This window comes from Leishmania braziliensis, chromosome 30 (assembly GCF_000002845.2).
Source record: "Leishmania braziliensis MHOM/BR/75/M2904 complete genome, chromosome 30".
Taxonomy (NCBI): Eukaryota; Euglenozoa; class Kinetoplastea; order Trypanosomatida; family Trypanosomatidae; genus Leishmania; species Leishmania braziliensis.
The window spans coordinates 803,973-817,730 of NC_009322.2; the positions used below are offsets into that span (position 1 = coordinate 803,973).

General features: G+C 55.0%; 3 protein-coding genes across 3 annotated transcripts; all 3 read right to left on the reverse strand.

The window, feature by feature from the left end:
- Positions 1-124: 124 nt before the first annotated feature.
- Positions 125-1,198, reverse strand: LBRM_30_2270 (conserved hypothetical protein; the record flags this gene model as incomplete). The annotated part of the gene is made up of 1 exon (XM_001566804.1): positions 125-1,198. The coding sequence occupies one exon, from the start codon at positions 1,196-1,198 to the stop codon at positions 125-127; it is 1,074 nt and encodes a 357-aa protein (XP_001566854.1).
- A 3,233-nt stretch (positions 1,199-4,431) lies between these two features.
- On the reverse strand, positions 4,432-5,493 carry LBRM_30_2280 (hypothetical protein, unknown function; the record flags this gene model as incomplete). The annotated part of the gene is made up of 1 exon (XM_001566805.1): positions 4,432-5,493. The coding sequence occupies one exon, from the start codon at positions 5,491-5,493 to the stop codon at positions 4,432-4,434; it is 1,062 nt and encodes a 353-aa protein (XP_001566855.1).
- A 1,421-nt stretch (positions 5,494-6,914) lies between these two features.
- On the reverse strand, positions 6,915-10,448 carry LBRM_30_2290 (conserved zinc-finger protein; the record flags this gene model as incomplete). The annotated part of the gene is made up of 1 exon (XM_001566806.2): positions 6,915-10,448. One exon carries the CDS (start codon positions 10,446-10,448, stop codon positions 6,915-6,917), a length of 3,534 nt encoding a protein of 1,177 aa, XP_001566856.2.
- Positions 10,449-13,758: the final 3,310 nt, after the last annotated feature.

Genomic DNA, 13,758 nt, shown 5'->3' on the forward strand with positions numbered 1-13,758 from the left:
TAGGCCTCCCATACGTCTGCAGGAGCCTGGCGCGCGTATGGGGCCGTGAGTGGAGCTGTCAACAGGATCGACCACTCGATCGCACGGCTCGCCCTGCCGTCCCCCATCCCCTTTCCGGCCCAACTCACCTCGGCACGTCTATAAGGTAGCGCGCCGCACAGTCATCGTCCATACATATTTCATCTCTGCCAAGGAGAGAACCCGTCTGAAAGCAACGCGGCGAGCGCTCTCCAATGCCGCCACCAGTTTGTCTATAGTCGAGCGTAATCTCCTCACCGCGGGTGATGTGGCGTAGCGCCCGCACGACCACAGAGCGCTGCGCCGCCGACACAACCGCCGCGGCGGCTGGTGACGCCCCGCAGTGATTCAGTGCATCCAGCCCCGGCGCAAACACGCTACAGCTGCTATCAGGCTTGCTCGAGACACTGGAAAGAAGCGGCATGCGCAGTACGCGGGAACGCACCAGGTACAGGCTTGTTAGAATCACCGAGTCGAGCAACGAGGGGGATTCGTCGAGGAAGCGAAACTCCGCGTTGGTGGCGTGCGTCAAGATGGCATCGCGCAGGTTGCAGGACAGCTGTTCGAGACACAGATGTGCCTCCGCAGAGGAGGAGTCGCTGTAGAGGGACTCGAGGCCCCACTGCAGGTAGTCTTCGAACGGCAGACTAGCAATAAAGTGGTCGGACAAGACGTTTGGCGGTGGGCCGATACGATGGGCAACGCGTGCCGCAGCTGAAAGGTGGAGCGCGTGGGCGTAGAAGTAGCGCAGAGCCACGCACGTAGCAAGGGTCGCCTCCACCGGTGAGAGGGTAAGCGACATCACCGTTGGGACGGCAGACATGCTCCCGGGCGCCGCTTCGCACGAGATTGTACAGCTCAAAGACACGTGGTCGGTGTCGGCGTCGGCGGAGAACCTCTGCAGCCACATCCACGCCTCCGGAAACAATGCCACGCCACGATTGCAGCGGCGCAGATGTTGCATACCCTTCACAGTCTCAAATGAAGAGGCCGAAGACCGTCCGAGATCGTGCGGAGAGCAACACTGCGTGATGTAGCAGTAGCGAAGCGGTACTGACAGTACCAAGTCACCGCGGTTGAGTGTGGCAGCTGCAAATACGCCACGAACACCGTTGCACCGCCGTCGCTGTTGCCGCAAAGGGCACCAGCGGGCGCCGTGGAGCCGATTGAGGAGGCTCATATCGATTTCGGTTTCTTTGGCATATGAAGGGCTAAAAACTGAGCGACTTTCCTCTTTTTTTGTTGTTGTTTGAGGGGGGAAGGGAGGGGTTTTTGAGTCTCCTCCTTTCAACCCCGAGTGCTGCTAGCAGATGCTCATGAGAGAGGACGGCACGGTGCGCTTTTTTTTTTGAGGGGGGAGGAGAGGGGAGCGTTCAGTGTGCGTGCGGGTGGATCCGCTACGGCGCGCGCTGGGCGTAGCTCTGATGATACAGTACAGCTTGTGCGTGGTGCTAAAATGTAAAAGCGACGAAAAAAGGCGCAGCCGTTAGATGGCGAGAGACAACCAGACACGAAAAAGAAAAGAATGCGAGTGAGAAGATGAGTAGGTAAAGAGCAAGTATGCCACAGGGGGTGAAGCAAGTCGCTCGAAACGCAATGCCGAGGCATCGATCACGAGCAGCTCATAAGACAGCACACGCATGTCTCTCTCTCCTTCTGCTCAAGAAAAAAATAAAACGCAAAGATTACCTCTTCTCGCAGCGTACTTTTACGTCGATGCCTGGGAGGGAGTGAAGCGAGGAGAGCAAGGAAACCCACAAAGAAAGGGGAGACAACACCGTTGAAAAATGCACGCCGCTCACAAAGTTGGCTGTCTGCATTTTTGCCTCGATGTGCCGTCGTTTTCCACCAGTTGCTTCATACATCTCCTCCGGCTGAAGCACACACATGATGCAGTTGCGTGCTCAGCAAACAGCATAGGTGCAAACATGTGGCTGCGCCACACATTTTTTTGCTTTTTTTTTGTTTGTGCTCAAATTTATCTCCAACTCAACGGTGTTCTCAGAGTTACTCCTTTTCTCCCTGATACCGGTGCAGTTATTTGGGACAGGGTGTTTCCGTGTGCTTCTCGTAGGTCCGATGGTTTTTCTCCCTTATGCGGCGTGTCGGTTGCTACTAGTGTTGGCTCATTTCGAGCGGAGGGCGTGCAGTTCACGTATAAACGTGGGCGCTGAGACGCTGGCCAATCGTCGTTCACTTCATATTTTTTTCCCTTAGCCATTGTGTTTGTGCATCTCTCTCTGCGTGTGTGTGTGTGTCTTTTTTTACTTCAATGGCCCTTTGCTGAGGATTGAGTACCGACAAGCAAAAAAAAAAAATGACAACAACAAACACAAAAAGACAACGAAAAAAACGGCACAGCCAAGTACAGTTGAACACCCCTCCGTCAGAGTGCACGAGAGAGAAAGAGAAAAAAAAAGAGACAAGAGAAACAAACAAGTAAACATCAAGTTACCCATCAACGGCGAGTGCTCCCGTATGACCTAAAAGAGAAATAGGACAGACCTCTTGATTTTCTTTTGTTTCTCCTTCTTTGTTTCTTTTTGCTCCTCTCCATTGCAGTATATATATATATATATATATATATATATATATATATGTGTGTGTGTGGGGGGGGTACGGGTAGAGATACTTCATTTTGCCTTTTTTGTTTTGATATTCCCCTTCAGTTTGACCGCACCCGACGCACGATGCCATCGCATGCACTCGTGCGCGCAGTTCAGAAGGTACGATCAAGGGAGATATCTCGGCCTGGTGTTCCGGTCTGCTTTTTTTCTTCCTGCGTCAACGAAAATGAACAACAAAAAAGAACGCTTGGCATCACAAGCGCATATACATGAGAGAAACGAAGGAAAGAAAAAAAAACGAACAAACAAACAAGGAGAGGCGACAGAGAGCCCAAGGGGCACAAATAGCATAGATATGTAGGCAAAGGACTAAGAGGAAGAATAGGCCAATGTGCTATCAGGTACTAAACAGCCACTAAAGCGGATTCATGCTCGCTCACTGGCCTAAACACAGAAGGGTTTCGACGCTCCGTTCAACTCAGGACAAGGGAGAAAAAACAGAAAAGAGCGGTCGCTGCCGTGGATAACGCAACCGCGTTAACATTTTGTGCAGCTTTTTTTCTCCTCATTATAGCTCCTGTGCATTGGCAAGGCTTAGTCTATCGAGGTCAGCATGCTGCAACGAAAACAATAACAGCAGCATCAGCAAAGAACAACAAAGAGTAACGACACAAAGCGTAGACCAGCACTACCACCACCACTCACCAACAAGTACAGGAGGAATCCCCCTGCCCCCTCCCCCTCCCTAAAAAAAAAAAGAAACAGGAGAACGAAGAAAAGAGAAAGAAGTGGGTCCAGTCGCCGTGTGTACGTTTTTTTTTTATGTTTGCTGTCGGAGTCGCTCCCATTTGTCCTTGCTGGTGGGTGGGTGGGTTGGTGGCACCCCATTTTCTTTTCATGTCTTTGGCCTTTTTGCTTGTTTTTTTTTTTTGCCTATCGCGCGTGTCTGGGTGCGTGAGAGGAACAGGCCGATCCTTCTCGCTACTCTTTCTGATTAGCTCATCTTTCCTTCTCCGCTTCCTCTGCTTCATGCACACACGCAGAGAGCGAAAAAAGGGAGAGGAAAGGAGGGAGGAAGAAGGCGCCCGAAACACAAGAGGGGAGGGGGGGGGGGCGACGCCTTAGCACAGACACACGCACGTAAACATTTCTCGGGAGGAAAGAGAGAGAACAAAAAAGAGAGGAAAAGACCAAGAAGAGATATCGGGGGAGACAATGGCCGATGAATTGTGGGAGAGGAAGAAGAAATACAGAAGGAACAGTACAATAAAGAACGGGCACAGCGCCCCAATATAAATACAAATATATTTTTTTCTGGCACAGCGCAAAGACATGCGATTACAGAGGCAGACCATGAGCAAGGGGCGGACCGACACACCCCATCACCTGAATAGACCCGCTTGCGGGTGAGGAGGAGGGGGAGAAGGTAACACTGTATCACAGCGAGACTTCGGGTGCGTGTAGGGAGCCCCAGTAAGGCGGGAAAAAGGGGAGGGGCGAAGACAGTGAAGCAGGGCGTGAGAGGAGAACTTGGTGCGTGAAGGCGTTCTGTTCCTCCACGCTATTTTTCCTGACGCCTTGTCTCCTAGTCATCAGGGAAGCCTCCCCACGGTTCGTGAATCCGTGTCACTCCTCTCCTCCATCCCGTTGCCTATCGAGGACATTCTTCAAGCCCATATGGACCCACCTGCCTACGTACACACACACACACACACACACATATGCACGGATAGAGACACAGGCACACCTACACCGACATTGTCCGATACATACGTGAGATGCATGTTCTCTTCGCTTACTCATCTCACCATACTTCAATATCCTACCGCTACATCCCTACTGTTTCTCAGCTGCTTTGTCCACAGACGTAGGGGTTGTGTGCCGGCTGCATAACAACGGTAGAGTCCACAATCATGTCGCTGAGCGCCTTGGCGTTGTAGCGGCCGGTGCGGGCAAACCGATTCTGCGCCACTTGAGGAATAATGCCGCCGATCAGGTTCCACTCGCACTTCTTAAACCACATTTCCACCTCTTTGCCATCCGCCTCAGCTGATTTCTTTACAGCCTCACCCTTCGCTTTTGCCTCGGCCTCCTTCTCGGCGGCGGCGGCAGCCTGGAAAGCCCTTTCCTCGGCCTCGATCTTCCTCGCCGCGGCGACAGTGGCTTTGACTGTGGCGTCCTGCCTCGTGGCAAACGCCCCGGTGCGGTAGTGGATGATGTGCCACTCCTTCTCCTCGTCCTCCATCGGCTCCCACCTCACACATTTCTGCTGCACAGCGTTGTGCACCAGCAGTTCTGACAACGTCGCGCCGTCGAAGATGATGGCCTGGCGCCCAGATGCGCAGGCGCAAAGCTGGGCCATCGCCGAACCCTGGGAGTGGCCGATGTACACGGTGGGCAGGCTCTCGGCAAAATGGGCACAGGCCACCCTACCTGGGCTGATGCCGTTCTCCGAGTGTTCCTCAAGGTTGTTGCCGTAGTCGTCGGAGATCTGACCTGGAAAAGTTACCACGCGACCCAACACTTTGTGCGTCTCCACGGAAAGCACCAAGAAAGATCGCAGGCGCAAGAAGAAGACACTCTTCAAGTGAGAAAACTCTTCCTGCAAAGCGTCCGCAGCCTCGGCAAGAGCTCTGTTGCAGCTCTTTGCCGCAGCTTTACGCATTTCCGCTGCCACCTTGCTAACATAATGCTCCTGGCCAGGGCTGCGGAGCGTGTCCAGGTACATCTTCATATCGGCCATCTCTGCCTGAGAGACGCAGATCTCACTTACGGCATATTTGCCAACCACAGTTGACGTCTCCACCGGCTTGTCCGGAGAGCAGAGGAAGGCCATATGCGAGAGAAAGCGGGAATCGACCTTAAAGTCATCAGCGCCGAAGGCGCTGTGGGCGACAGGAGCGGGCATTTCTCAGCGTAGAAAAAGCGCGAAAAAATACGAGAGAGAGAGGAGCTAGAGGGTACACGGGCGTGCGGAAGGCGAACGAGAGGATAAAGTGTGTAGGTTATAAATCGATGCTTGCTCTGTGGGCACATTCCAGTGTGGTGAACACACACATACACACAGACAAGGCGGCCGTGTCAGGGGATTTTGGAACAGGAGTGGTACCGACAGTGTGTGTGCGTTCCAGTAAAAGATGGTCAGTTGCAGTGACCGAGCAGAAGGACCAGAGAGAGAGAAGAGAGAACACACGAGGCATATCCATATAAAGGTGAGTCGAATCAAGAAGAAGATTTCTAATCATAAGGCAGGGGGGGGGGTGCTATGGGCCGTCGCACCGAAGATCTGGTGGATTCTGCGATAGTTTCACGGCGTCTCGGACAAACAGCGAAAGTGAAAAGGGGCGCAGTCTCCCACGATGGAGTCCTGGTCTTCTTGAGAAGGTAAAGACGAGCCGACTAGCTGACTTTGCTGCTTTGTGTTTATTTTGTTTTTCTTGCTTTTCTTTGCTGTTATGCTCATCGTACACCTTTGTAACCGGTGTGTTTGTCTATTAACGATACCCACACACTTCCTCGCGTACAGCAGGGCACGGCAGTTCACACGTCTCGCACGCACGGGTAGATGGCTACGGAAGGGGGGGGAAAGTGTCCGTGTAGTCATCTATTGCAGTGGTGCTGAAATCAAGCCGCATTGCGCGCATCCAAGAAATCCATAAAACACCGCCCTGCAGAACGAAGGAGGCGGCAGCCAGAGAGAGAGAGAGGGAAGGGGGGAGGGAGGAAGGTAAAACATAAAAGCACAGAGATGTCGCGTGTCTTCTTATCGACGTGGCCCTTCCCGGCCAGGAAACTGGGGAAGGATTGAGAGGCCGAGGGAAGTAAATGCACACAGCAACGCACTCCAAACTGGTTTTCCGCTCGGATAAGTGTAAGAAGAGTGTGGGAATCATGACGGGAGTTCCCCCCCCACCCTCCACACACCCACACACACACACACTCGCTGCGCCACTGATGACAGTGATGAAGACGGACGTTGTCGCATCGGTAAATCTCACCTGCGCCTATGTCTTCTCAAACACCCACCTACAGAAACTGGTAGGAGCTGCACCTCCCCCGAGAGGAGTGTGGAGAATGCACAGGGCGCCTTGCGTTCCTTTTTTTTTTTCGCATTGCGAGGGGCAGAACCGTGGCTAAGCGCTGCACAGAGAGTCACATAATTACAGCGCGTGTGCAACACCGCACCAGTGGAGGCGAGGGGCAAATAAAAATGTAGCGTCTCACTGCGAGACAGGGCGACCGTGCGTGTCGCCTGCGGGATTGTCCTGTGTGTGTTGGTCCATTTTTTTTCTCTTTTATGCATCGTAGGTGCCACCTTCCGGGACGAGATTACTTGCCTTTCTTGGAAAATAACCTTGTGAAGAGGCCTTTCGGCTTCTTCAGCACCTGCTGGGATTCCGAGGCGAACAGAGACGAAAATTTGCGCAGCGGAACGGTGGCGATTTCATCGCTGACTTGCACTCTTCCTCGCTTCACATTGGCGGGTGCCCGCTGCCTGCGTGACGGCGCCTCTTGCTGATTGGTTGGCTGGCTCGCATTGCCTTTGACGCTTTGGTCTGACTTCTTTAGCCTTTCTGCGCTTGCCGTACGGACATCCTGTCGTTGTGCCTTAACTGTTCCAAATTTCAGCGCCTCCGTGTGGTGCGCCGCAGGCGTCACGTCTGCGCGAAAAGGAAGCCCCGACCGACCAACAGCAGCACCCTCTGAGATGGAAGACGCTTGCGGGGTTTTTTGCCTGACATCGTCAATGCAAAACTCAACAGCATTCGTTTCTTGAGAAGCTACAATCGCCTCCTCCTTGTCGTCCGAGTACGAATAAGAATACGTGTAGTAGGAGTAATCCTCCGATACTGACTCCACAGGTGGCGAGTCTGCTTGACTTGGGGTCTGTTTGCCACCCTCCGTCGGCCCTGGGAAACTGCAGCTCGTGACGCGATGCACCTCCACCTTCCCGTCCACGCCTGCGTCGCCGAAAGTGGATAGCTGAGCCGAGCGTACCTTCTCTGCTGCATGAGGGGCGGCATCCGCGAGCTCATCGTTTGACACATCCTCCATGACAAGGCCGCCTAAGCCATCGTCTCCCATATTGCTGCCCTCCTCCATGGTGGCGTCGAAGCGAGTGCTAAAGAGTCCATCGACGGCGTCATCCTGCGTCAAAGCCTCGAGTGGCTGCATTTCGACAGAGTAGGAATAGGCCTCCTTCGAGTCCGTCTTCCTCTCGCGACTGTCCTCCTTGCCACCACGGCGCTGCGGCTCCTGGGGCAGCATCCTGTGCTGAAAGTGGCCGTCCAACCCGAGCATCGGCGGTAAGGAGGCTGCAGAGGGAGAGAGCGCGTCACCGTGCATGGGCTCTTGCCTCTGTTTTTCCGGATCCTGTGGCAATACGTTCCCTAACTCAGATGGCGCCTCCGGCACCAGGTGCACGACTGGAATCACTTTCCGTGCAGAGTAGCACGCAGGTTGTTCGGTCGACACCAACGACTCCTCGACTCGCACCGTGGGGACTCGCGGTCGGCTCGGTGAGCTCTCACTCACATTACCAACGCTGCTGCGCTTCGCCACTCCGGCGCCGGTCGCTATGCAGCCGTGCGCCTCCGCATGCAGGCACTGTAGTCGGTCAGCGTCCGCCACAGTACTGCCAAAGGAGGGTACACTGCCAGATATATTCGGCGCCGGCGTTAGTGCGGTCTGAGTCACCGGCGGTGGCTTCTCGCGGGGTGGTACGTGGGTACCGCTCTGTTCCTTATCCTGTGTCACTTTCAGCTGGCTCGGTGCAAAGTGCACCGTATCCACCCCAACCTGCAGCAGCTGCATGGTGCTGCTCGACCGCCCGCACGGTTCCCCTGGCGATATTGCCTCGCTGCTCCTCATGATATCACAACGCTGTGGTGCTCCAGTTGACGTGGCAGTGACAAGTCCACTTTTTGAGTTCACTTCTCTTCCGGCTGCTGTGATGTTTGGCGACGGCATCGCGTCTTGTCTTGTTGAAGTTGAAAACGCCTTTCGCTGTTCCGGCACCTCTAGTTTTGTGCCGAGAAGGAGGCCTCCACTTTCCCATGATGTAGCCTCCACACGTGGTGCAGAGCCGTAGCGATTTGCCGACACCGCATCTGCTGTGCCAATGCGCGCCGTCGCCGAGTCGGGCACGATCCACGGTAAGTGACCTCGGAAGGAAGAGCTCGGCAGCAGCGGTGTCGGGGTCTCAGGCTCCCGTGACGCCGACTGATTGCCGGCGTTGACGCTTGAGTCACTGGGCGGGAAGTGGAAAGTCGACTGTGGAATGAGATTTTCATGGCGTCGCACAGCAGCAGCAGCAGCAGCAGCAGCGCTGTCGCCGCCGCTGCTGCTTACATGAATGCCCAGTGCGGACAAGGGAGAGGGCAACGTCGTGCCAACCGCGCCAGTTGGTCGCTGCGTTTCGGAAGGGGAGCAGGGGTCGCTGAGGTTGCTGTGTAGACTTTCTGACACAGTACACGTTGCCGCTCGCACGTGCTTCTGCGCGAGTGCGGGAGTCGTACCTTCTTGACTCCCCAGCGCATGGTGCGACATTGCTGTCACCGCTCCCAGGGGAGTGATAGGGGAAACAATTACGAGGCTGTCCCCTACGCTTTCCCGTCGCCGTACCGCGCCAGCATTGTGACCGCTTTCGGTCAGTGAAGGGGGGTGCAGAATGTTTTGCGGGTTTAGCTCTTGGACAGCGCGCACACCTAGCGGCACCTTTAAGGAATCAAGCTGCTGGCGTCGCTGCTCGCTTTGCGACAGGTCGTCTCTCAAGTTGAGGGTGCCACGAGCATCTGTGGCGCCACATCCGCGCGCCGCGCTCTCACTCTCGAAGGCGCGCTGCAGCTGCTGAAGTTGGGTGCCGGTGCGCAACAGGTCTCGCTGAATACGAAGCAGGATGTCTTCCTCCTCGCGCGAACCGCTACCATGCTGTTGCAGGTCAGGAAGGGGACCGGTGCTTGCCACTACCGCCGCCGCCGTGGCTGCCTCGTCTGCTGACTGCTGCGGCACCGCTGCCACATAGGACGGTGACAAGCCACGGTACAGCATTGCTTGCTGCTCAATGAGCTTTGCCATTGACATGCGCAGCTCACTGATCTCCTCCCGCAAGCTACAGTCGTCCCATTTTCTGCCAGCCTCGTGCAGCACCGGAGGGGTGTTGCCTACGAAAAGACTATCAGATGGTGTCTGATGCGCCAGTGTGGGAGCTCGTGTTGTGGCCTTGTGATGTTCCTGCTGCTTTTGCACCTCCAGAGAGAGAGGCGCGGAGGTGGCTGACATGGCCACGCACCCCTCTGACCTCTTGTGGCGCTTGCGGATGTGCGAATCGAGTGCGCGCCAGCTTGGGTACACGTTTGCGCAGAAACTGCACGCTTGCTGCCTCGTTGTGCTTTCAGTTCCCCGTGAACGGACCATGTGTCTCTCCCTGGACAGAGTTGCACGCGATGGGGGCGACCTAGCACGCTGCTGCACCGGTCCGACGTCACGGGACTGCTGCTTGTACAGTGCTACAGTCTCGCGGAGCTCTATGAGCGCTTCAAAGGCCGCTGCGCGCTCCTCCTCGCACCGTCGAAGCTGCGCAGTCACTTGTTGCGCCCGCCTCTCCTCGCTTTTTCGGCAGTGCTTCAGGTACTGAATGGTGCACTGCATCGCTTTGAGAAGCTGCCTGGTGGTGTCAAGTGCCTGATGTGAGCGAAACCAATCCTTCGGCAACTGAACGGGGTGCCAGCCCATCTCGCGAATGGTCACCTCCTTTATATCCCTCGTGCTGGTGCCGTCGGCGTTGTACAGAGCCTCGGTATCGACGAGGGAGAGAGAGGTGGCATCGCAAGGTGGGTCGTAGAGGCGGAAGCGAAATGGCATAGGATGCGACTTCGCAAAGTGCGCCAGTTTCTTCTCGTTCGCTGCGACTTGAGTTTCGGTCGCCTGTCAAGTCGTTGGTGCGATCCGTCGCGATGATGGATTTATGTTGACTGGCTAAGCTTCTATGTAGGGTTGCTCGAGGGGTGCCTCTAGCAGACGTAGTGAGGCCTGTAGGCGTCTATGGTGTTCGTAATGGATGCGAGCAGCTTTGCTAGTGGGACACACCAATGGATGTGGTACGCTAAGTGACACTTGGCAAATCATCCACTCCTCGCCCCCCCCCTGTTGACCCCCTCCCTCTCCGAGAACTGCAACGTGAGACGCAGCGGGCAGAGCCTTTGGGGAGCGGCCACACGTGCTGGCGAGACTGTTGTGCGACAAGGACCTACAACCACACCAAAGCGAGAACGTAAAACAAAAGGGAGAGGGAGAGAGCCGCAGGAAGAGTAGTGGCAGAGCGGTGCTCGGCAGATACGAGGCGGGGTGCGAGAATACTACCGATGTGAGGCGAAATTGCACAATCGAGCCGTAGGAGACCTCCAGGATTCACTTCTCAGAGGAGAAAAGAAGCGCATAGTACTGCATGCCGCGCACCGTCGACAGTGGATCATGCGAGGATGCGCCGACACAGAGACCCCCACTTGTGTTTTCCTCTGCCGCTGCTTTGGGGGTCTTAACGGCATAGAGAATACCCCTCCCCGCTACCGTGGAGCTCGTCTGTACTACCTTTGTGCTAGACGACCTGCGTTTCTCGCTGCCTGTCGCTTACACACGTGCTGGGGGAACCGGAGCAGCCCTATCGATCCCAAGAAAAAACGCACCAACAGCCGCCCTTCTTTCTGAACGCGTCGCCCCACCACAGCCAAGTAGGTCAATCGCCATGCGCACAACCACAGCCCACCTCTGCCTCCGTCGCACCGCCGCGGTGGCATCCTCAGTCCTGTGAGCCGAATCGGGTTATGTGCCGCACGGTGCCTTTCTTCGCCCCTTCTCCTCATAGGTGGGGCGGGTACGAGGCCACATGGATTCGAGTGGAGAGCACCCCTTGATCCACGCAGGTCACGACGAGGATCCTGCTCGGTGGCGGAAGTGGTGGGGTCTGTCGTGCGGGTACCATGGGGGTGGTATAGGTCTCTACCGCGTTAGCTCAAGGAGTTATTTCGCTCACTTCAAGTCAGGGCCCTGTGACACTCTGCTTCACGGCCGTCGTACTAAGCGGCACTCGCAAACGTGGACAGGAGAGAGAGAGAGAGAGGAGAGTTGGGGGTGGTAAGTCACATCCTCTAAGGAGGAAAGAGACGGACAGAGGGAGACACACAACCACCACAACCACAACAAAGGAAAAAAGACGGTGATACATAAAAACGAAGAAAACAACAAAAAAGGGGCGTTCGTGTGAAGGAGGTAAGAGCGATTATTGTTCTCTCAAAACACGTCTATTTCACCCTTGGGCGTGAGCCCCTCACCGGTCTACCCCGGCCTGCCGCAGACACGCAGTACACGGCCGTGCGGCAACTCCGCCATCTGAGCGCCGCCCCTGCGTCCCCGCCCTCCCCACTCTGCCCACCCTCCGCTTTCGCAGGTCGCCACCTCGCGCATCCCTCGCGATCACGCAGACTCCTCACATCAGCACGCAGGGAGGGCCGGGTGAAATACGCTCGAGTCACCTCGACACTCGGACCACCAACACAGGCGGCACAAAGGTCCTCACGGTTGCAAGTCGCGCTGACACCACGCGATCCACGACCCAACCGTCGACGTCAGTAGTGATCCATCGCTCGGGCCTTCCCCTACGTCGCGGGTGCCTGACCCTCTCGCCTCCTCCCCCCTCACCACCAGAGGTGGCACAGCATGGACAGGGAGAGGGGAGGCTGCTTGGTTTCCGCCCACCGAGGGGGGTGCTGAGGCATGAGATCCCACGCGCCGACGTGTTTCCCTTCAGAGAAATGGGCACTAGCGAGAGAAGTAAAGAGCACGAGCGCTGTGTTCCTGAATGCTCCTTGTCGCCTCTCGGTGGGATGATCCTCTGGGAGATCGATTACACGCACAAACGTCAGCGAACACCCACGCACCAGTTACTCTTTCCGCGTAGTAGAAGGCCACAAAGCGCGGTGAACGCAATGAGGAATCCTCACATGCGGCGTGGCAAAGACAATCACACAGACACACACACACACACACAAAGCACATCTTTGAGCTACACCTTTTCTGGGATTAGTGAACGTGTACTGTGGACAGTTTGAACAACAAATTGTGTGTGAGACAGCGTTCGTCTGTCCTTCTGCTTGGTTTGTACGCTAGACGGGGCTGCAGCTGGGCCCCACTGTATCGGCATCGTGGTGCACAAACGCTCAGTGACTCATCGTTCTGCCAGACGTAGATGCTATTCTTTTCGGAGTAAACCTCTGAAAAAGGAGCAAGAAACTCATCGGCGGGCGGGCGGGCGTGGCTCGGCAGGTGTCGGAGAAAGAGCGATACAAGATCGCAGGCGCCAATGAGAGAAAGCAAAGCTAGCAAATAGAGTTTGGAAGAAACGCCACGCTGAAAGGGATAAGGGATCCATGGGCCGAGTGTTATGACTTCCCCAACGATAAACTTTGACTACCCCTAAGGGCGGGCCCCACAACTGCCCAATTGAAGCCGAAAACCGTGAGCATAACGCGATGTAGGCGGGGATGAGACGCAGGATGATACTTGGAAACAATCAGACTCACCAAGTGAAAAGCGCTAACGACATGCTAAAAGGCTAGGTGCAGGGAAAATAGACGTACCTGCAGACAACGAGGAGATAAGAGAAAAATGATCAGATACCATACATCACAAACCAAAGGAAAGATTTAAAAAGTAAAGATATACGATATGCCGATATTAGAATCACTCATGGACTTATGTATGGCTCCACACACGAAGGAACAGAGCATGTGCAAGCGACAGAATAATGACGAAATACGCAAACACCAAGAAAATGTCTAGAATATCCGCCCACCATATACTCACGTCAGATACAAGATGAACTACGCGCGCGTTAATTAATTACAGACAGAAGATGAGACATAGCAAATAAACATCAGAAAGGCAAGAAACTCGAGCAGCGAAACAATGACGCGAGGCAGAGCACACGAGTAACCACTAATTCTTTCAGACGGAGAACACCACAACTTGAATAGATGGTAAACGAGAAACAAGCAAACAGCGCGTCGGGTACTATAATGCTCATGAACCACTCTAATGTGGCCCATATCCATAATATACTAGATTGACGTACAGACGTACATGACTACAGACGTATAATCAGCAACGAAATGGCAAA